At 34.1% G+C, this 25,005-nt stretch overlaps 2 protein-coding genes across 2 annotated transcripts; one reads left to right on the top strand and one right to left on the bottom strand.

Moving 5' to 3' along the window:
- Nucleotides 1-5,986: 5,986 nt before the first annotated feature.
- On the top strand, nt 5,987-11,529 carry LOC111379202 (phosphoglycerate mutase-like protein AT74). Its single transcript, XM_023002548.1, has 2 exons — nt 5,987-6,528; nt 10,907-11,529. Exons 1-2 carry the CDS (start codon nt 6,045-6,047, stop codon nt 11,293-11,295), a joined length of 873 nt encoding a protein of 290 aa, XP_022858316.1. The 5' UTR covers nt 5,987-6,044; the 3' UTR covers nt 11,296-11,529.
- A 1,340-nt stretch (nt 11,530-12,869) lies between these two features.
- Nucleotides 12,870-21,481, bottom strand: LOC111379201 (zeta-carotene desaturase, chloroplastic/chromoplastic-like). Its single transcript, XM_023002547.1, has 14 exons — nt 21,045-21,481; nt 20,443-20,567; nt 20,004-20,138; nt 19,063-19,135; nt 18,847-18,920; nt 16,330-16,434; nt 15,955-16,199; nt 15,764-15,851; nt 14,966-15,008; nt 14,701-14,857; nt 14,450-14,578; nt 14,228-14,300; nt 13,574-13,738; nt 12,870-13,255 (listed from the first exon to the last, which is right to left on the bottom strand). The coding sequence occupies exons 1-14, from the start codon at nt 21,214-21,216 to the stop codon at nt 13,100-13,102; spliced, it is 1,740 nt and encodes a 579-aa protein (XP_022858315.1). The 5' UTR covers nt 21,217-21,481; the 3' UTR covers nt 12,870-13,099.
- Between the last annotated feature and the right edge of the window lie 3,524 nt (nt 21,482-25,005).

Genomic DNA, 25,005 nt, shown 5'->3' with positions numbered 1-25,005 from the left:
ATTTGCTCGTATCTATACAATTATAAATACTTAAATTACTTTTTAACTCCACATTTTAAAAGGCATACAATAAGTATCTATCGCTCTCATTTCTTTTTTACGTCCCTTCTTTTTTTATTTTTACTTTTACTTTTCATGGGACAGGATCAGGATGGGGAGTCACGCCCTGCCCAACTCCGCCAACCCGACGGGGTGATAGGGTAGGGCAAGAATTTTTACCATCACTAACCAGAGACGTAATCTAACCTTTTAAAAATATCACGAACCTATCATATTTCTAAATTTGAGGGTTCAATGCACTCCTGCCACATCTTGATCTATATATCATCTAAAATTAGGTTTATATACTTAAAATGCACTTATAAGGCAGACGATACAATTAATTGCAATTTAATTAGTTCAAAAGTTGACCATAAAATTTACTTATTTTGTTAAAAAATATTGAAATGATTAATATAGTACATTAACATAACATTCTATTATATAGCATGGTATTTATTTAGAGCCTGTTAGAGCCACATTATAATGAGAATGAGAATGAAAAATAGAATCGTTATGGGCCCCACACCAGAAATAGAAATTCAAAAATGATGGCTTGATGTGATGGATAACGATCATATTTTTCATTTTAATGAGATAAAAATATGACGCAAACAGGGGCTTAATAACCAATTTTGAAAGTGTATAACGTTTTAAAGAACTAACTTAACTATATTTTATATGAATTATAAAGTATGGGTTTATATTTAACATCTTATTTTAGTTTTAGCTAAGTTATATTTGAATTGTATAGCACACATCAACCACCAAGTGTCCACATCGAAAGTCATATGAGTTCTGTCATCCCACTCTGGACGACCTCAACAAATGAGTTCGACTAGTTAAATGTTTAAGAAGGATATTGAACTCGAATCAAGCAAATCTCATTCAAGGCACGGAATTTGTCTCCCAACCATCTAAACTAATCAATAAGAAAGAAGAAGGTGGAATAGGTGCCAAACATATGACCTAGGTTGTAACAACCTAAATCTTGGAACTCGAAATTAGTATAAAAACAATAGTGTTCCTTTTGTTTCTTTCAAAAATTCAAGTTAAATTAAAATTTTCTTAATTTTCTTTTAACTTTGTAGTTACCCTCTGCGTTCTATTACAAATTCTAAAATTTATTGGAAACAAATTATTCAAGGCAGATAACTTTGATTTGTTAAATAGCGAAGTTGAAACGAATCGTTAAAATGAATGTTATGTGCATTAAAGGATAAATTTTAGCAATGCGCTAACCAATGATCGAGCTTAGTTGGACCATTTATCAAATACATAATTTCATGAAATTTTTATAGTATTTTCTAAACTTATTCAAGTACAACATAGTAAAATTTTAGAATTTTCTAATATCATTTAGGCACTCAAATATGTGGGGGCAAAAAAAATTTTGTTTTCAAGTACACTAAACACAGTACACGAAAAATGGCACAACTTATTCTACTGACCTTCAGTTGACTTGATCCAAAAGCCAAAGGATAGAGGACTTATAGGGCTTTTAAACTACACTAGTTTTTTTCCCAAAAATTGAAAGAATTCTGTTTGAAATGACGAGAAAAAGTTCAGCTAGTAAGCTGAATTTTTTTTGTTTACAAGTCTAACGTTTAATCTTAACTTTTTTAGAAACTTTTAATTATATGCATACTTCAACCAAATAATAATTTAAATGTTCACATCAAGAAGAAGATCTAGAAAATCTTAAAGAAAGATAAACTAACATTTTTAAAAAATCAAACGTAAGTTGTATAATTTGTAAGAACTAGTAACTATTCAAATGTGACTAATTACACAAATGAAGCATATTTTTCCCTCCAGATCTTCTACAATCGACTTAAATTCCACTTCCTCGACCATCCTTTAATCTGAAAATTTTGTCAACATAGAAGATGTGAACTTTAAGCTCAGTAAGACTAATATCACATTGTGCACCCTATTTGTCATAAACATATATACAAAGTCATAGGAAAGAATTTAACATTTTACATAGATGAATACTAGCAAATGTATGATTTCAAAGAATCCCTTGGGGTCATGTAAACCAATTATGATTATACATAAACTTCTAGTTTCAAAAATTCTTCCACATATCACAAGTATACATACATACATAATGAACAAAAAGGTAAATACTTAACACGACCTACCACCTTTGCTATTTCTTTAACCTTAACTTAAAATAAAAGATATTTCTCAAAGAAAATTAAAGTAAATTTGAATTTGAGAAGACGTGTAATGAAAAAGTGACTTTCCTCTTCTTGTAATCTTCATTTTTAGTGAAAAGCTAAATGGGAGAGTTATATTATTATTAAGGGTAATTAGTACAAAACGTCCTTATTTTTCAAGTTTATTGTGAAAAACGTCCTAACCTTTCATTTTTTGACATTTTTCACCCGTACCTTTTACATTTTTTTGCGCAGAATGTCATTTTCATTAGTTTTTGACAATTTTACCCTCCATTTAAATAAAATAAAAATAAAATAAAGAACTAATTGCAATAATGGTTCCAAATTTTCAAAAAAAAAAATACAAATCGGTCACAATTTATTGTGAACTGAAAAATTTTAAAATTACCCAAAAAAATAAGGGAAACTTGAATGTACAGAGAAATAATTAAGAAATAGAGAAATTTTTGAACTATAGCTGAAACTGAAAATCTTCAAAAATGGATAAGCATAACTCTCAATTTTTATTCAGTGAAGAGTAGATGGAAGGCTTGAGGCAAAAATCACCTAATCTTCAAAGTTTTTCATTTCCATTGGTTATGATTAAAAAAATTTCTCAATTTCTCGATTATTTCCTCTATTTAAATTTAAAATTTTTTAGTTTACAATAAATTATGACCGATTTATAATTTTTAAAAAAAATTGGAACTATAATTGCAATTAATTCTTTAATTTTTGTTTCATTTCAATTGATGGTAAAATCGTCAAAAGGACCTTTTGTGAAAAGAAATGTGGTAGCTAGAAGCAAAAATGTCAAAAAAAAAAAAAAATGAAAGGTAGGATGTTTTCAACAATAAACTTGAAAGGTAGTACAATAAAGACCACATATCAATTCGAGTGTTAGCAACACAATTGAAATGAATTAACAACTATAATATTCTCCAAGAAATTATGTATTATGCATTATGAGAGCTTCCCCTTTAGTTGTTAGATGAATGTATGTTTTTCTAGGACAAGATTTAGGTTAAGATCCATGTCATAAATGATTTCAAAGTAGTTGATTCAAAGAAGGAAACCATCCCGAAAAATATACCTTGCAGTCGCACCCCCATAAAAGCATTCCAATCGCAACGCGTATGGACATGTGATCGCATGCCTCAACTTCTTTTCTTTACACTTTGGTCCCCAATATTCTCCCTTCTTCTAGCTTGAGTCCATCTTCTATTCTCCATAATTTAATCCATGTAATCTTCAATCATCCATTCTTGATCCAAATCACCTTATGAACAATTACAATTTAGTCCCCCAAATTTTATATTTCTTTCTTTTTCGCCCTTCTTTGACCAATTTTCATTTCTTTTCATAAAAGTTCATCCAAACTTGATTTTATCCTACAACAATCAATATGTAATCAAATTAAGTAATAATTCTCAAATTGACTCCCAAACACTTTTGATGGTCCAAATTGGTATAGAAATCACACCTATGAGTAATCGTCTATGATCATAGTTATTATTCCCTCCTTTAACACTTCACTTCTTGGAATCCGGCGTCGAACTATCTAGTTTAAAAATTTAACTTTCTAGGAAATTAACTAATCTTCCTTAATATTTTGAGTGGAAATCAACCCTGAGGGTTAGATCAATAGTTAGGCATTGGGTTTGCTCCTCAGTGATCACCAGTACGAGTTCCCTCAGGACCACTGAGGTGAGTAAATTTCAGGGCCTCGTGGGATTAGTCGAGGTGCGCGTAAGCCACCTTGGACATCCACGATTATAAAAAAAGAAAAAAAGAAAAAGGGAAGAATATTTTGAGTGGAAATCAACAGCATTTGCTTGATAATACCAGATTTGCTGCGTGGATTATTATAATCTCGACACTTTAAGACACTTCGCTGTTGGACATATCTTTGAGCAAAGCTCTCCTATATCTGGTTATCGAAGGAGGGTGTTCGACAACTGGGGAGTTGAGCATTATACAAACTGAAGCAGTCTCTTCGAGGAGTGGGGGCTTATGCATATTTTCTCGTCCAGAGTTAAAGTTGCACTTAGACTACGTTTAGAGAAAAAAACATTATAAGTTGCATACTCATTTTAAAGTCGAAAAAGATAACATACAATAAGTTTAGGAGGCGGGCTCAATCTAACCTTCAGCTAAGATGTCGTGCCATAGTAAACTTATTCGAGAAATAGTGAGTACTATTGAGAACCGTGTAGTATGTACTAAATATGTCGATATGTTCGTTCACTTGATGGAAAATAATTGCCCTTTCGATAAAATTTCCATCTTTAAGAACCGGGGCCTGACGCCTCCATCCCTCCATCGCACAACTTGCTCCGTAACTGCTTTATATTTACACACTCATTTAACATTTACACAATATCCTTTAATCCTTCTCAAATCTCTAATTCTCAGAATAAAATCTATATTAACTGAACTGTAAAACTCATATTATTATGGTTTTAGGTCCTAACTATTCTGATCACCCTAATTAAGGAACATAATTGTGTGAATCAAAGTCATTTTTGCAAAATTTTCTTAAATTTCAAGAAACCTTGCATATGCATATGACCACATGCTTCTGGCTAAATATATTAATCATTGATTGTAATCTAGGATATAACATAGACAAATGCCTGTGGGTTATAATAACCCACCATTAGAGACGTTTTATTTTCTCATTGTATGAAATAACTAATTTGACGAAGAAGATCGAAATCTAGGTATTTATCAAAATAATCACATATATTCATCAGGAAACGACGCTATTACATCACTTACTTGGATTGGTATTTGTAGAGATCTTCTTTTCCTAGGCAGAAATGAGACTCGTACAATCAGATATCCCAAGAAGAAAAGATTGAAGCTACTTGTGTTCCAACCTATACTCATAGGAAAAGCTCAAACGACCTTAAAAAAAAAAGAAAAGATACATGTACTTAAAATTGACTCGTGGTTGGGTAAAGAATACCTAGAGGTGTGAGGCAACTCTTTCTAAGAACTCGACAAAAAGTCCCCGAAATTTTGGGAGAATGGGGACTCCTCATAAAAAAGTTCGCAGTGACTAGGCCAGAGTATACTTTATCGACGAGGTACATAGTCAAATCCCTTTTATAAACTCATTATCTACCTCGTGTCCAGCTTACTCTTCTACCAACACAAGAAAGGGAGAGATAGAGACTTACCACCGGAGGGAACCACCAAGAAGAGAAAACAAATAGTCGATAATTGCTAATGCAGCATCATCAAGATTCTCATTGCACATTGCAATACTTAGCATTGCATGTGAATCTTGATGACGCTGCATTTGCAAGAAACGACTCACGATCAATTTGTTGCAGATTGGTTCAAGACACTAAGCCAGGACACAACTGAAAATGCAATAACAAAGAAAAATTTTCAAAAGAAAAAAAATTCCACTTTTGACTCGTAAATAAATATAAAGGAGGGATAATTTGACCAAGGCGAGATGAACTCAGAAAGAAGAAAAATGTGATGGTGGAGAGGAAAATCATACTGCAAAGTTGAATACCTATATAACAGAAACCCTAAAACATTTTAGACTGAAATCAATTCATTACGGGGTGATGGGACCCTCAAAGTTGATGTTCAACTTTTTTATTTGTAAATAAGTTTGTCAAACGTCTTTCCTTTTATTTCTTTCAAACACGTTTGATACGTATGTGTGACGGAAGCCAAAATTGGACCGTTGATCAAAATCCAGTACCCAAATGCAGGTCAAACTATACGCGCGTCCCATTTCTACCTTTTTTTCTCAACGATCTCACCTATAAATGGGAGAAAAGACACAATAAACTCATCATCTCCAATACGACCAAGATGTTGGGCAACTCTTCGGAATACAACAACAATGGTCAAACCCACCATCCACGCTTCCTCCCCAAGCGCATAATTCTACTCCGTCACGGCGAGAGTGCGGGAAACATCGACGGCAGCGCCTACACCACCACCCCGGACCACAAAATCCCCTTAACATCCCAAGGCATCGATCAGGCCAAGAATGCTGGGTGTCGGATCAGGCAAGTGATATCCGATTCCGGCGAGCGTTCCAACTGGAAAGTGTACTTTTATGTGTCCCCATACGAGAGGACCCGCTCCACTCTCCGAGAAATAGGCCGGGCCTTCCCTAAGAAGAGAGTGATTGGAGTGAGGGAAGAATGTCGGGTTAGAGAACAGGATTTTGGCAATTTTCAGGTGGCTGAACGGATGAAGGCTATTAAGGAGACTAGAGAAAGGTTTGGAAGATTCTATTATCGATTCCCTGAAGGAGAGTCCGCCGCTGATGTGTACGATCGCGTTTCAAGTACGTTTTATTTATTTATTATTTTTTGTTTATCTTAGTACTTTATGCTTCAAACGTTGTACTATCTGTTTCTTTTGGCTAGAGATAAGTGCATGGTAGAGGGTAAATGACGAAAAGATTATAGTTTTCCTTGATGTTTCAGTTTTGGGTAAACGAGAATGCATGTGAATGGTTGTTTCATTTTCCCTTTTATTGGCCTTCAATAAACATATGATCCTACTGTTCTCCCCACTGTTTTAATGGTTTATTAAATTTACTATTTACATATTTTATATTGGTGGCTTTGTTGTTTCCAGTTGACAAAAATTATGTTATGTAAAAGTGTCTTCTCCAAAATCAGATGACATTCAATTTAGGATGATGGGGGACCACTTGAAGCCTTGAAAATCAAGAGAACCTCTCTTACATTACCTGAATGCTCCTTACTAGTCTTATAGTTCACACGGTTATCATTGATGTATTTCTAGAAAAAAAACTAACCTGTAAAAATACAAGCATTAAGTAATGAATATCATTTCTGTACTAGGAGAATTAGACAACCCAGTTGTATGAGCAACTGTTTAATCGACTCGTTCTGGTCTTAGAGGTTTTCCACTCAATGGTCTAATTAACCTGTCGTGTGTTCTTCGTTGTGCTATCCTTTATATTTATTTTGTATGTCCTTATTCTATACTCTGTTGATTATATCATGACATTATAATTACGAGCCAATCTGCTCTCTATTCACTTCCTAAGTGGGTGCACTAAAATTTGATTATGCAGTCCTATTTGTGCTATCCTTTTGATTAACACTTACTGTCTCTGATTAAGATTATCGTATTCATTAAGCTCTAGATGTATATTCATCGGCTTTACAACTATTCATGGAAGTGAAAGGTGGAGATTGGGACAAGGACTTGTCATAGATCTAGACTGTAAAGACTCCCCGAACTGAGAATTTCCTTGTCTTATTACAAACAACCTTGAAATCCTCGCACCCTCCTATACCTTGCAAAGATTCTCTAGCACAGGAAGAACCTTCCTCTGTGGCCATTCCTTAAGTCACTAATGAACTTGGAGACAAGTCTCTAGACTCCTTGTTGCATCACATTAGAGTAGTAGATCCTTGAACTTCCTTTCTTCGCCACTGATGTGTGAAGGTTTGCTTGAGGTCATACCGCCTCACACACCAACTTATATGTGGTTCAATAACCTACCTATGCAGTACATTAGAATAAAATCTCATGACCTCCCAGCTAATAAAGGTAGCTGGTGTACTCAACTGTAGACAATTTGCAAAAATCTCTTAGTTGACCCCTTGGGTTCCATTTTAGCAAAATGAACTCTTGATTCATTTGGCATGTCCTAAAAGTTTAAGTAATCGTTTATCCCATGCATCCAATCCATGAAAGCATTTGGTTAACCCTACTAGCAAATGAGGACAGGTTGACCATAATCATCCTAGTGAGATCATTAAGGTTCCTCATGTTTAGTCTAACCTTGTCAATGTGCTCTGTGTCCCTATCAATATGGAAGGGTATGTCTTCAAGTGGCAGCATCTAAGTGCCTCTATGGATAACTTACAAACGAGAATCCACCTGCCATAGTCGTCATTTTCGATTCATAGGCTATCATGTCTTAGGACATGTCCATGGAGAACAATCAGCATGAACTTACTGAGTACCATGATATAATGCATTGGGGGTGTAATGTATAGAAAGACTGGACGAATACATTTGGACTGGATCCCCAAGATAACTAGATTCTTGATGATCTCTTAAAAGCTAACTGTCTCTCTACTTGCTTAATGACCATTCCGTGGAACTCATGATGTACTGCATAATGAGTCTTAGGGATTTTGTAATACCATTATTGAATTCATTGTTTGTTGGTTTACTGACTATAAACATGGAAGTCTTCTATATTAGCTATGACTTCTTCCCCCTACCTCACTCAGGTGATTTGTTTTTCTTTCATTACTTTGTTGGGAGTGGATACAATGGAATTCTAAGTGTAGAGATGAGATGTTGGACCTTGGTATAAAACTAAAGATGCCAAGAACAATGCTGTTACTTGCCTATGAACAATTGCACCAAGTAGGATGTAAAACTTATTGGCTATTTTAACTAAGTGCAATATAGGTCATGGGCTAGTGATTTTCTTCTTCTTCTTTTTTTATTTTTTATGCACTTACAATTTCTATACGTTTGTCAGAGGCTAAGTAGACAAGATTTGATTTTTGACATATTATGTCTGTTAAATATACTCTTCAGTGTGTAGGATTAAATTGGGATTCTAAATATCTTACTTTTGTTCGCATATAGATTTTTATGATGTTTAATTTCATCTTTTAAATTGTAGTCAGTTAGTGGGCATTTTTCAAATGAACAATTCACATCTATATTATCAGCCTCTTTGGTAGAATTTCGGTGATGGGAAGTACCAGTTGTCAGTGGTTTTGATAAAATATTCATGCATCACAAAAAAGGGTTGCAAAGAATAAATATAAATTGAAGGAGGTTCTGCATACGGCTAAAAGTGAATATGTATTTCCATCTATCTTCAGTAGGGAACGTATATGGTCCATGCAATTGATGAAACCACGATGCTGTCTTATGGGCTACGTCAAGAAAAGGGGCTAGTGAGTGAAAATGTAGTTTAGCCTGAAATTCCTGTGGTATTTAATTTTTATATACCAGTATGCTAGAATTTTCTTCTTTTAAATTCGAGGATATTTCAGTTTTTTCAACCCAACCTCTTTCCACTGAAGCCCATAACCTTCGAACCCGTTAAGAAAATCCAAAACTTGCATAAGTATTGTTTATAGCTAGCTCGTTTCTGCTGTGACATGATTTAAATTTATAGTGTGTCACATCAGACTTTGATGTCGTATTCGGTCAGACTTTAAATGGATAACGGAGAGGGATCTTTCCTATCATGAAAAGTTCGTAATTTGTTCATGATCTATGAGGTTTACCCGTGCTTCAATATGTGACTGGGTCCTTCTATATTTGGAGGATAGATTTGAGAAATCTGTAGCTGTTTCTGTGCAAGTTAATGTATTTCCCTAGTTTTTAACTTAATTCACAAGAATCTGAGCTTCCCCTACCCATTCTCTACCTTTATTGTACAGATTGTTCAATATTCTTGTGGGATCATGTGTTTCTTTAGTGAAAGTGAACCATGAAAAATGAAAAATATTAAATATATTCTGATTCAGGTAAGACTCGTCTCTCTCTCTCAAACATATCTTTAAGTTGTATCTGTGAACTTGTTTGTACGGTCATATACTAACATTTCTATGTCCATGCATGTGGGAAATTCCCTTCCATGCTATCTGCTTTCCAATTGCTGTGCTGTGAAGCCTTTCAGTTCTCTCTTCTTCACTTTTTCACCTTTTGACACTATGTAACCCGCCATGAATTCCTTTTACTACCATACTTCATGAGTGCTTAAGTCAATGGACATTTATTTGTCTTGTTCATGGTCATCTTTTAACAGAGACTATATATTTTTAAAAAGTTAAACGTTAAATGAAGTTCCCTATCTCCTGCTTTTTTATTTTGGAACCATAAAACAATTTAGATCAGAAGCACAATTCAGTAATGCTGCATCTTAATAGTTTGGATCAGCTATGAATTGTGCTTAAATGCATGTACATTACTAAATTATTGGTCAATGAAAAGGCTATACCTCCTTCCTCTTTCCAGAGCAGATTTTGTTGGTTTCTTATGACAGTCCGCACACCATAGCATGTCAATAGGCATAACTTCAAGCATTTTGCTAGGGCGGTTAGTTAACTTATCTGGGATTTCCACTGCCATCAAACAGTAGATTTGGTGTAAACATGGGAAAGCTTCTTTAATAACTATCTTTTGAAAACGAAGCTAAAAAGGAAGAAAGGAACAAAACTATCCTCTGAAATTGTACAGTTGAAATCATAATTAAAATGTAAGATGAACTTTAAATCACATAACAGCTTCTGATATCACATCTGAGAGACTTCAGTTATCAATGTCTTTACTATAGAAAAAATTCTCAATTGAGCAGAATGAAAGAGAGGAGTGATGAACGGATCTAAGTACAGGACAAAGCTTTGTTGAATTGAGTTGGGTATATTTGAAAGCAATATGTGTTTAATTGTTTGAGAGAGTATGTTATGTGGGGTTCTATGCATGCAAAAGTTGATAAGACAAGTTTGATGGTAAGGTAATGCTAGGTCAGAACGGTTAGTAAGGATGGTAAAAAAATGCAACATTGTGGAACTTAGCTTGGTTAGCCACCTGATATTGGACCGGTCGTATTCATATCATCATGTTCCTGTTTTGTATTTTGTTTGTTTTAATTTAAGATCCACATTCAATAGTCATAGTCAAAACTTTTATTATAAAATATGCAGGTTTCCTTGAATCGTTGTGGAGGGACATAGACATGAAGAGACTTCAACATGACACATCCGATGAACTTAATCTGGTCATCATATCCCACGGCCTTGCTATTCGTGTCTTTCTCATGAAGTGGTTTAAATGGACTGCCGAGCAATTTGAGTACCTGAATAACCTGGGGAACTGTGAGTTCAGAGTGATGCAGCTAGGCTTCAGCGGAGAATACAGTCTAGCAGTCCATCATACTGAAACAGAAATGCTAGAATGGGGCCTTTCCCCTCAGATGATAGCTGATCAAAAGTGGCGAGCTCATACAAGTCGAGGTGATTGGATTGAGAAATGTTCATGGTACCTGGACACATTCTTCGACCAGTTCGCAGACTCGGATGCTGAAGAAGACTGAAAACTTAAAAAGGTTATTTGACTATTTTTTTTCTCCTGTAAATGAGTTTGTGATTTGTTCAATTCATATTGCATTTGATAGGAGAGAGGATACTCTAGTGTTCTTTATTCTGCTATACTGACTATAACATGTACTATTTTAGTTCAAGGTGAAGTATAGAAATTGATCTCAATATTTACTAATGCTTTTCTGTATGGACTTGTTTCCTTGTATGATATCAAACGGCATTGATTCCAAGCAGATATTTTCCTCCCATATTTGGCCTATGAAATCAATTGTTTATGGATCAACAAGAAAAGAGAGTATTCTTGTAAAGTTCGAGGAAAAAAATAAGAATACGAAGAAACTCACCCTAAATTGTAAAAATATATTGATTTCAAAAATAACAAACAATCATATTATCGATCATTATTGACGAAAAATATCATCGATGAATAATCATTGACAAAGTTGTGTGGGTGATGATGGCCAAATGTATCACTATCGGCTATTGTATCGGAATAAACAACTTATATTGATTTCAATCAAAATTATCAATAATCATATTGTTGGAAATGAATATGCGAGTGATCATTTACTAAATTATATATTATTATTTTTTTGAAAAAGGCCACATCGACTATGCCTAAGACTCCCCAATTGCTTAAGCCACTTCTGTACAAGTTTACAGGTCCAAAATTTCTAAAATATATGTTATTATGTCAGTACACTTGTTAAGGTGTTGATGTTTGTTTGAAATAGGAAAATACCGCTTGTCATTGTAAAATGTCATTTTTAGTAAATGATCACTTTTTATGAGAATTATCAACATAGTTTCAAAACTAATACTCATTTAGCCCCGTTTGATTTCTATTCTTTGACCACAAAAATAAAAAATATGACCTTCATCCATCACATCAAGTTATCATATTTGACTTTTTATCTTTTGTGTGGATCCCGTAATGGTTTTATTTTTTATTCTCATTCTTAAATATATGGGAACCAAATAGGGCCTTATCGTTTTCGTGAGACAATTGATTGGGTATGATAATTCTAAATATCTTGAAAGATGGTTCAATTTATCAAGATCTAAGTGTCTTTATAAATCTCAGTGAACTGTCTCGTAAAATCGATACTAAATGAATTTTATTTTGAAAACTTTCAAGATTTGCCTCAAAACTTGTGTGCCCACCGAATGACATGTATGATTTTTGTCAACTAAAAGGAATACAATTAACGTGTAAAAGTGACTATTCTCTTAATTTTTCGAAAAAGTGACCATTTTAATCTCATTACAAAACTAGTGAAAATGAAGAAAATGTTGTCATAACAAGAACATACGTACTTAGAAGTACCTTCTTAGCCTAAATTATCTATGTGAAGGTGCATTATGCAGTTAGCTTACGTACGAATACATTGTGCATTTATTTTATAAGCAAAAAATTAACTTCAGTTCTCAATTTCACTGTTAAATTAAAGAACTAACTCAATTTTAAAATAACTTGATTTTTGAATTTTTTTATGCAAGTGGAAAGTTGATAATCCAACTCAACACATTAAATTTAACAACTAGCTCGATTTTTAAATAACTTCAATTAAAATTTGACTTGTTTCTTGCAGGTTGAAGTTCCATATCCAACCCAAAGAAGAAGATAATTGAGAACTTGAGTAATATTTTTGAGATTTACACTGAACATTTTTGCAAGTTAACTCAATGAAGTCGAGCAGTTTTCCCTGCCCTCTACAAGTAAATTGCATTCTATTGCATTTGCCTTCTAAATCAATAATCTGACATATAAATTGTTGCGAATCAGACAAATGTTCTTCAACTACTCAAAGGTAGAAGCAGCTCAGGTGTTTCCCTCGATACAGAAGCCGCGAGATTCTTCCTCAAAGCCACCAAGTCTTCTCCTGCATTGCATATATATGCAGAAGCTTGTCTGCCCGACAGAGTCGCTCCTTCCATGCTGTCGATGTAATCCTGGCGATCAGACAGCGTTTGAATCAAATCTTCTGTATTTACAAACACATCCATACCCTAGAAAGGCTATAATGACTAGAACCAAGAATTTGTCTGCCGTATATCGTTGAAGGGTTAGCTCCTAAGTTCTGAATATATTTCTTCCTCGTATATTTTTCTCAAATACAAAAAACATCTATTTCGATGATGACTTTGGTCCCTGAACATTTAACCCTCACTCAACGATACACTATATTTATTCCCACTCGGAACGTTAAGTGGTAGAATCTTGCATAAAAGAGCCTGTCAATGTAACAGATATGTGGAAAGTAGTGTTACCTGTTTCGTATAGGAACCAGCAAGGAAGAAATTTGGCACTGGTGTCTTCTGATCAGGCCTAAATGGATCTTTACCAGGTGCTTCACGATATAGTGATTGCCCAATTTTGACAACTGATGACCAAGTGACTTCAAGACCTTGTGAAGAAGGAAATAGAACCAGAACCTGATACCATGAAACATTATTCTTTATCCGTCAATGATCTAAAAAATGGATGATGTAAGAATACACTTTTCGTTTCACTTAAATGCATTTCATGAAATCATGTTCTAATCCTCTTTTTTTCCCTTTCTCCCCACCTGTAAAAGTACAGATTTCTTTTATTTCCCCTTCTAATTTTTTGGGAAGGCTATCGGGGGAGTAGCAGTTACTGTTGAGTTACACTTTCAGTCTAGAATTGATTCAAGTTTGTCAATAGAAGTATATTATTTCACCATTGTCTCCGACACACATTCTCAGTTTCACTTAAAAAAGAACAACTTACAGTCTCGTTACTATACCCAATTAAATATTTTTTTTGTTGGCTTGGTTGGACTAGAAAAATGAAGTGGTGATTTTCTACCATTAGTAAGAAAAGAGTTTTCAGCTTTGACTAATGCATGCAATGCCCAAGTTCTCGGCAGAATGAAGGGATAAAGTCCAACTAGCGCCAACCTGCTTTGAAACTCTCGTTATAATTTCATCATTCGGCAAAGGCATGTATGGGTCCCCAGGTGTAAGCACACATCTGTAAGCAACCACCGAAAACAAGGGTGTTTAGATGGATAAAGATCATCAGTAGTCACTAAACTATAGCTCATAATGGCATGAATATGTGCTAGATAAGCACGATGATCTTTGTCATTTGAACAGATATAGAAAAAACACTGTTCTTACTGGAGCAATGAACCTTGACCCTCAAGATAATAATCTTCAGGAGATGTGAGTGCAAGGTCTGCAAAGCAAGAAAAATCTGCATCTGGTGTGTAGAGGAGATTGTCCAAGCCAGCCGCTTGTCTTAATTGCCTGGCCATCACATAATAGATCGTTAATTTCATAGTTAATTTCATAATAGCAATTGCATATCACATGAAAATAGTTGTCCCTCGGCTAAACAGAAATTAAATTGCAGAGTTTAAAATCTTTACCTTGCACGTTCCAGGTCCTGTAACTCTGTAACCCAGCCATTATAACGAAGCTGTACTGTAACAACAGGTACTCCAACTAGTTTATAGATATAATCAAAGAACTCCAATTCCCTCCACTTCTGTGGAAGTAATCTTTTAATTCCTGGGACATCACAAGCTGTAATCACATAGAATTTTTAGCTTCATATGAGTTTAGCAACACGGGAGAAAGGGACGTGGGGGTGGTGGGGGGTAAAATAGAGAAAGTACAGATATTGATTATAACCTGCTACATAAGCATCAGCTTTTACAATTTTCTTTTGAGTAGCCTGGACAATAGGGACACCCTAAATTAGTGTCCATACCTCGCCTAACATAAACAAACATGCTCACTTCATGCGCATAGGTCAATACTGAATATGAAACATCGTACATCCGCAGAGTGATGGTTCATTATAACATGAGAAATATGGATTCCACATATCAGTTGCTTCATTTCTCCATTTGTAATTTAATTCATCAGCTTCTAAAAATGAGAACAAAAAGTATGTGCATACGATTTCAGTTGATTATGCAGATTATTTTAAAGATGTATAGTTGTGGACAATTAAAAAAGTCAACAAATTCCAAGTGACTATTTACAAACTTAAATAACATAGACATGCAGTGCACTCTGTAAAGTGATCGCTTAATGAAGAAATATCATGTCGTTAATAGAAAAGCATTACCAAATGACATGCAATACCACTTTTTATTTTTCAAGAAGTTGAATATTCTTATGATCAAATTAATATTTTGTGGACTACTAAATATCCCTCAGCACTTATCGAGGATTTAAACCAAAATGATATCACTTGTAACTATACACTTTTGTGGAGCAGAGGCAAGATTCACTTGAGGCAACAGAAGGAACGATATGTGACACTTTGATTAAACCAAAGGTTCATGAAAAGAACTAATATTTTAAGATCACATTGGTTCATTTTGTTGCTCCATGTCCTTCTTAAAGATACTTGATTTGTCACAACAAAAAATTCTGATTAGGCTTACAAATTTTAAAAGGATCAGGTCAAAACACTTATACCTTGGACATGGCAAGTCCTGTTACATATATCCCTCCATCAGAAGATCTATGATAGAGAACTTCTCTGCATCCCCACCTCAGATGGAACCTGTTCCGATGTAGAAATATAAAGAATGTAACAGAAAAATAAATTGCTGAAAAAGAAATAACATCATTTTTATATACTTTCACAACCATATATGCAGTCATACCTGCCTCCCTTGTCTATAATATACTTTTTGATGGGACCACTTAAATAGATGTCAGGAGAACCTTTAAGCATGCGTAGCAGGGAAGCCTCAGTTTTAGTTGCAAACAATGAAAATATAGTGAGCATACAGCGGGCACTCATATTATCACAGTCAATGAATCCAAGGGCATAAGCAACAGGATCCCACATTCGCTGGATACTAGCGCGTGTCCCTCCTTTGGATAAGAACCAATCGGAGAAGCTTATCTGTTATAAATATTCGACCAATTTAACAAGAAACATATGCCAGAGAAATTATTCCTCGAAAATAATGGCAACAAATCAAGCACCAGAATATAAGAATACGAGATGCTAATATTATGAAGAGAATACAAACATTATCCAGATCCCGTATCTGCCTCATTGCACCATCTGGATCAACAAGTGCCCTAACAACTGGACTAAGGGCAAGAGCCACAGCATTTCTTGCTTTATCATAAGTCTGCAAATCGAAGTATAAATACATTTAGATGATCCCAGTGAATTAAAAAAAGATTTGGAACAGTCTGTTTCAACTGTCTGACACACAGCAATACATGATAGGGTAAAGATTTTCCACTTCTCCCGCTTTATAAACAAATAAAAGCATTATCCAGAAAGCATATTGTAATGTATGAATTTGGTTGCACCAGGAGTAATTACATTGAAGTCTGTAAGTCATTTGAAGCTGAAAGTGACTGTATGCATTTCTCGCAATGGCCCATTCTCAAATCAAACACAAACTAAAACCCGCAGGAGATTCCAAGTCACGTGTTGATGCTCTCCTTAAGACATATTTGTCCGACTACCGGTGATGCACACAGGAAAGCAAAATTTTGATTCATGCACTAACAAAAACAACCCCAAACACCAAGGAGAAAAGAAGCCGCCATACGAGAGGCCTCGTATTTTGTATATCCAGATTAATAAAATATTTTAGAATGCATGAACTTTTTAATGCAAGAATAAGAAGACACGGAGGAGAAATCATAATCTCTGATTTTCCAAATGATCCATCCACTTATTTATAGATTATTGTTACAACCCTTACAAAAGTTTACATCTCTTCATTTGAGTCACAACCTTTAGTTTTTGAATTAAATAACTCAGTGAGGATGAAATGGACCAAAATGAAAATGTGTAAAAGCTGGAACAGGTGCAAAAAGCTCATGTTCGGACAGTGCTGCGGCAGAAGCAAGCGCAACTTGCCAACTACCTCAAGGTTGCAGTGCGACTGCAGGAAGCTTGCTGCGGTCACATGTTGCCAACTGCGGCCTCCGGTCACTTCTGACCTCCGCTCCCTTTGTTCTGTCCTTTTTATCTCTTCGTTCTAACCATGAACCATGACTCAAAATACTACCTACAATGTCAAAATGACATTTACAGAAAATCTCTCCCACAATTCTCCACCATTTTCAAATGATGACGTTCTAAAAAAAACCCCTCATAGTGGCTTCAGAAAACTTGTGCATTGATGAAGGTGTCTTTTAAACTTGAACCTCCACTTAGTAAAAGTATATCAAATATTAACCAAGGTGGCATGGTAGACAAGCTTTGAATCAGCAACCCTATGCGGCTAACCGAAAACACTTCATGCACTCACTTCCAAATCCTTATGTGTTTATATACCGACCTGTAAATATGCCATGTGTCTTTTATAGAACCACGCACCAATAAAAGAGAATACAAGGCAGTAGGGTCATGGGAGAGAGAGAGAAGAAAGTATGGAAAGAGAGACAAAGAAAAGATACATGCATTGGGTGTTTTAGTTTTGTGTAGAGAGAAGTTGAGAGAGTTACATGAAGTCATGTAGTCAAAGATTTGATTAGTAAGTTGTTTCTCTCTCTCCCGAGGGCGCAGGCAAATTCGCTGCACCACACAAATTCGTGTTTCCTCTCTGCTACTCATTTTTTTTCTCCATTGTGTTCGTTAGTGTGTTGCGGCAATTCCTTCCCAACAGTTTCCAAGATTTATTAATCCCTTGCGTTCTGCAGATATTCTGAGCCCTTTGAGGAATCATTTTTCAATTCCTTTACCCATTATGTACTACAAGAAGATTAGAACAGGGCTGACGAGGAGGAGCAAAAAAAGAAAAATGCCTTTCCTTTTATTTCTTGACTTTTGGGATATAACTTTTCCCCGAGTGATTTCAAAAAAGACTATCTAACTAACATTTTAGAACAAGATAGCAGAGAAGAAACTAATATGTTAACAATTTACAGACTTGAATTTTGTGTGGCTATGCTGTTGGGCACTGGGCCAGGGGAAGGTATAGGGATTTCACCAACTTTTCAACTCCGAGTAACTATTTAAGATAAATTTCTGATGAATTCCAGTGTGAATATGAAGCTTTAACTTCTGCATATTATGGCTGTGGCTGGGATCGTAGAAGGTAAGAGAAAAGAACATAATATGCTACACCACTGAAAGAGTCACCAAAAGCAGATATTTTTTTTTTTTCCAATCTTATTGGGAAGGAAACTAAAACTGCAACTCAACTGGAAAGCAAAAGAAATATATAATGCAAACAAAGAAATGTGACTTGTAGAAATTCTTCAACAGTGCTCAAAATGAAAGACCATATGCTGCCTTCGAATATAAAGTATGGAATACACAATGAACAAGTACCGGTTTTAGACATTATAATCAAGATGGTGAACTTGTCAACTGACTCCACCACCGACAGTAGGTAAAGGTTCAGTTACAGCATTAGAAGTAGTGACCAGGAAGCACACAATTCAGGTTACAGTATGCCCATTTAAATAGTGAAAATGAAAGATAGATTTGTTCTTCACAGACGGAGATAGTTGACAAATCAAAACGCAGAATAAACATTCAGAAGAGAATATAGAAACCATCTACGAAATTCTATTACCTTGAGCTGATTTGTAGACAAAAATGCACCTATTCCATGTAATGGTGCTCCAAATGGAAAACGAAAATCAAGTTCTGCAGTAAGAGTTTTCAATTAGACATACAACGTTTGATAGAATTACGTCAAAGATAAAACAACGTCTTCAATTCATACATGAAAAAAGTATCAAACATTGACAATAGATGTTTGCATGTTGTCAAGAAAATATTATCATACCGCCTATTTCACCCCCTCTATTAACAAAAGTATGAGTATGATCCTTCACAAGCAAATTTTTGTCAGCACCAACCTATGGCAAAGCAAAGGAAAATAATCAGAGACCATCAAACTTCAATTATTAGATGAATTCATCAATTTGCAGAAATCACCAAATATCTCAGCTATGCATAATTTGATCTTGGGATGACAGGTTGATACATATATCCAGACCATCACACATGTATTTAGCAGAACTCATTTAAAATCAATGAGCAATCTTCTCAAAAGTTTTCGTCACAGCCCATAGAAGAGAAAAACAAATGTTGCTATTGAGGGAAGAAAGAAAAAGCATGAGGGAAAATTGATTAATTTAAAGTTCCTCTAGGAGTTCAGTTGAAGACAACGCCATGACACCCAGATTTCAGTCCTGTCAAGCATGGCCATATTCCTTAATACAGATAAAAAAATTTCGATGCATTAAATTTGGTATTCAGAAATTAAGCCATGGAAGTGGCTTATCAAAAACGTAGTAACATTTTCTATGGTAAATACAATGGCATAAAATGATCGTGCTGAATAAATAGGAGGGTTTATATGACCTGTATCAGCCATATGTTATTCGCATTCACAATGTAAGTGAAATTGTATAATCTATTTCACTCATCTCATTATAGAAACTATTTCTTCTTTCCTATTTTTGCTAATAGTCCCAACTACAAAAATATTTCTGTGACACTAACTAAAGGATGTACCTACATGCATGGTAGACAAAGACTGATGGTTCAAATGGATGGAAGTATCCACATATAACAATTTTCCGGTTATTAGCCAAAAAAAAAAAAAAAAGAGGAGAAAAAACTTGAACATATCAAAAATTTTTGGGAAAAAATTTCCTTCAGAAATTTGGAGGGTGGGGACAATTGTTTCAGCTTATTTGGCAGAAAACTAGCTGTAATTACCTTTTTCATTAAACGAAAAAGATTATTGTAGCAACCAAAGAAAACGTGGAGTCCCATCTCAATATGGTTTCCACGTTTGTCAACAAATGAACCCACTTTTCCTCCAATGAAAGACCTTGATTCATATATATCCACCTGCAAATATCAGAGCATGAAAGTCACTATGTTTGCGTGCATGGAAATACATAGACTACTTCAATAGACTGAGAAAAATGATATTCTTATATCCAGCATTAATAAATACTGCAACTAAGATGGATATTGCATATTACATTTGCACCGCGAAGTCAATTTTGTAGTCAATATAAACATTGCAGGTGGTCTGATGATCAAGAATTCAGATGGACAGCACAAATAATAGCATTTTGTTTGTTTATATGATTATTTGTTACTTATTCCTATCAATACATTGCTCCTTTTTGCAGGGTGGGATCAGTACCTCGTGGCCTTGATCCAAAAGTTCCACTGCTGTTGACATGCCAGCAAGCCCAGCTCCGATAATAGCCACTTTTAGTTTGGGGCCCCTGTAATGTTCAGGTTCCGGAGGAAACAAACCTTTTGGAGCTGCAAGGTGTAGCAGTAATTTTAGTAAATGAATATTAATTCCAGATTTTTTTCTAAATTCATTAACCAGTCTCCAGTCTCAGTCTAGAAATCAAACTCATAGATGATGAACTTGATCATGGCCGCAAAACATATGGAACCAGGTAAATTTGTCCAGTTAGCTTTCCAACCAGGTACTTAGAGCATGTTTTAATAAAAAATTAATCTTAGAAAGCAAGTAAAAATAAGTTAACTTTCACCAATGAAAAAATTATTTACTCTAAAATTTACTTTGACAAAAGTGTTGTTAAGCTTAGACTAACATGCTCTTAGCTCACGTTGGTGAACAAGTTCTCAAACACCCAAAACTTTATATACAAAGTGAATCGCCTAACAACCAACCAAAATGAAGATAGCATAAATTTCAATTGAATAACCAAATTTCATCTGCATTTAAAAGCACAATTGCAAAGGAGCGATGAAATTGATGAAAGTTACCATTATTGCTCATGTCAGAAACATTAGAGTCCAAATCAGAGCGAATTATGAACCTCCGAGTCCTGAACTGAGTGGACGACACACGCCTGTTACATAATCCGGCAGACCCACATCGAAAACCAGTCCGTTTTCCATTTGGCGGAAAACAGAGTGAAGCAGAAGAAGAAGCCATGTAGTTGATACAACCTTATACAGATATGTAAAAAAGCCGAAACTGAGGTAACTGAATTGAGTGAAAAGATTGTTTATTGAATAATTTAGGAATGAAGACAGAGTATAATAAGAGAAGAAGAGAAGAATGGATGAAGGCGGTTTGGGGGTATCTGAAGAAGAGATGCCGTGAGTGCTCAATTTGTCATCACATCACAAGAATTGGAGGGTAGAGTGTGGGAATTGGTTTATCGGTGCTCGTTTGTATTCTTTATTGGTTGGTAAATGGTATCACTGTCGTTGCAAGATTGGTAGCAACGAAAAAATACTATCATATTTTGAAATTTAATATTTTCTTGTTTTCTAAAGCAAGTCTTTGTTTCACGAAAATTTATAATTAAATAAAAATGAGTGATAAATAAGTGAATAATGCGTAAAGATCTGTTCAAATCAAACGTGTTGCTGAAAATTAAATTTGCTCGTATCTATACAATTATAAATACTTAAATTACTTTTTAACTCCACATTTTAAAAGGCATACAATAAGTATCTATCGCTCTCATTTCTTTTTTACGTCCCTTCTTTTTTTATTTTTACTTTTACTTTTCATGGGACAGGATCAGGATGGGGAGTCACGCCCTGCCCAACTCCGCCAACCCGACGGGGTGATAGGGTAGGGCAAGAATTTTTACCATCACTAACCAGAGACGTAATCTAACCTTTTAAAAATATCACGAACCTATCATATTTCTAAATTTGAGGGTTCAATGCACTCCTGCCACATCTTGATCTATATATCATCTAAAATTAGGTTTATATACTTAAAATGCACTTATAAGGCAGACGATACAATTAATTGCAATTTAATTAGTTCAAAAGTTGACCATAAAATTTACTTATTTTGTTAAAAAATATTGAAATGATTAATATAGTACATTAACATAACATTCTATTATATAGCATGGTATTTATTTAGAGCCTGTTAGAGCCACATTATAATGAGAATGAGAATGAAAAATAGAATCGTTATGGGCCCCACACCAGAAATAGAAATTCAAAAATGATGGCTTGATGTGATGGATAACGATCATATTTTTCATTTTAATGAGATAAAAATATGACGCAAACAGGGGCTTAATAACCAATTTTGAAAGTGTATAACGTTTTAAAGAACTAACTTAACTATATTTTATATGAATTATAAAGTATGGGTTTATATTTAACATCTTATTTTAGTTTTAGCTAAGTTATATTTGAATTGTATAGCACACATCAACCACCAAGTGTCCACATCGAAAGTCATATGAGTTCTGTCATCCCACTCTGGACGACCTCAACAAATGAGTTCGACTAGTTAAATGTTTAAGAAGGATATTGAACTCGAATCAAGCAAATCTCATTCAAGGCACGGAATTTGTCTCCCAACCATCTAAACTAATCAATAAGAAAGAAGAAGGTGGAATAGGTGCCAAACATAAATTGCAATTTAATTAGTTCAAAAGTTGACCATAAAATTTACTTATTTTGTTAAAAAATATTGAAATGATTAATATAGTACATTGACATAACATTCTATTATATAGCATGGTATTTATTTAGAGCCTGTTTGAGCCACATTATAATGAGAATGAGAATGAAAAATAGAGCCGTTATGGGCCCCACACCAGAAATAGAAATTCAAAAATGATGGCTTGATGTGATGGATAACGATCATATTTTTCATTTTAATGAGATAAAAATATGACGCAAACAGGGGCTTAATAACCAATTTTGAAAGTGTATAACGTTTTAAAGAACTAACTTAACTATATTTTATATGAATTATAAAGTATGGGTTTATATTTAACATCTTATTTTAGTTTTAGCTAAGTTATATTTGAATTGTATAGCACACATCAACCACCAAGTGTCCACATTGAAAGTCATATGAGTTCAGTCATCCCACTCTGGACGACCTCAACAAATGAGTTCGACTAGTTAAATGTTTAAGAAGGATATTGAACTCGAATCAAGCAAATCTCATTCAAGGCACGGAATTTGTCTCCCAACCATCTAAACTAATCAATAAGAAAGAAGAAGGTGGAATAGGTGCCAAACATATGACCTAGGTTGTAACAACCTAAATCTTGGAACTCGAAATTAGTATAAAAACAATAGTGTTCCTTTTGTTTCTTTCAAAAATTCAAGTTAAATTAAAATTTTCTTAATTTTCTTTTAACTTTGTAGTTACCCTCTGCGTTCTATTACAAATTCTAAAATTTATTGGAAACAAATTATTCAAGGCAGATAACTTTGATTTGTTAAATAGCGAAGTTGAAACGAATCGTTAAAATGAATGTTATGTGCATTAAAGGATAAATTTTAGCAATGCGCTAACCAATGATCGAGCTTAGTTGGACCATTTATCAAATACATAATTTCATGAAATTTTTATAGTATTTTCTAAACTTATTCAAGTACAACATAGTAAAATTTTAGAATTTTCTAATATCATTTAGGCACTCAAATATGTGGGGGCAAAAAAAATTTTGTTTTCAAGTACACTAAACACAGTACACGAAAAATGGCACAACTTATTCTACTGACCTTCAGTTGACTTGACCAAAAGCCAAAGGATAGAGGACTTATAGGGCTTTTAAACTACACTAGTTTTTTTCCCAAAAATTGAAAGAATTCTGTTTGAAATGACGAGAAAAAGTTCAGCTAGTAAGCTGAATTTTTTTTGTTTACAAGTCTAACGTTTAATCTTAACTTTTTTAGAAACTTTTAATTATATGCATACTTCAACCAAATAATAATTTAAATGTTCACATCAAGAAGAAGATCTAGAAAATCTTAAAGAAAGATAAACTAACATTTTTAAAAAATCAAACGTAAGTTGTATAATTTGTAAGAACTAGTAACTATTCAAATGTGACTAATTACACAAATGAAGCATATTTTTCCCTCCAGATCTTCTACAATCGACTTAAATTCCACTTCCTCGACCATCCTTTAATCTGAAAATTTTGTCAACATAGAAGATGTGAACTTTAAGCTCAGTAAGACTAATATCACATTGTGCACCCTATTTGTCATAAACATATATACAAAGTCATAGGAAAGAATTTAACATTTTACATAGATGAATACTAGCAAATGTATGATTTCAAAGAATCCCTTGGGGTCATGTAAACCAATTATGATTATACATAAACTTCTAGTTTCAAAAATTCTTCCACATATCACAAGTATACATACATACATAATGAACAAAAAGGTAAATACTTAACACGACCTACCACCTTTGCTATTTCTTTAACCTTAACTTAAAATAAAAGATATTTCTCAAAGAACATTAAAGTAAATTTGAATTTGAGAAGACGTGTAATGAAAAAGTGACTTTCCTCTTCTTGTAATCTTCATTTTTAGTGAAAAGCTAAATGGGAGAGTTATATTATTATTAAGGGTAATTGTACAAAACGTCCTTATTTTTCAAGTTTATTGTGAAAAACGTCCTAACCTTTCATTTTTTGACATTTTTCACCCGTACCTTTTACATTTTTTTGCGCAGAATGTCATTTTCATTAGTTTTTGACAATTTTACCCTCCATTTAAATAAAATAAAAATAAAATAAAGAACTAATTGCAATAATAGTTCCAAATTTTCAAAAAAAAAAAATACAAATCGGTCACAATTTATTGTGAACTGAAAAATTTTAAAATTACCCAAAAAAATAAGGGAAACTTGAATGTACAGAGAAATAATTAAGAAATAGAGAAATTTTTGAACCATAGCCAATGAAATTGAAAATCTTCAAAAATGGGTAAG

Source organism: Olea europaea, unplaced genomic scaffold (assembly GCF_002742605.1).
Source record: "Olea europaea var. sylvestris unplaced genomic scaffold, O_europaea_v1 scaffold1948, whole genome shotgun sequence".
Taxonomy (NCBI): domain Eukaryota; kingdom Viridiplantae; phylum Streptophyta; class Magnoliopsida; order Lamiales; family Oleaceae; genus Olea; species Olea europaea.
This window is presented reverse-complemented; position numbering and strand designations above follow the sequence as displayed.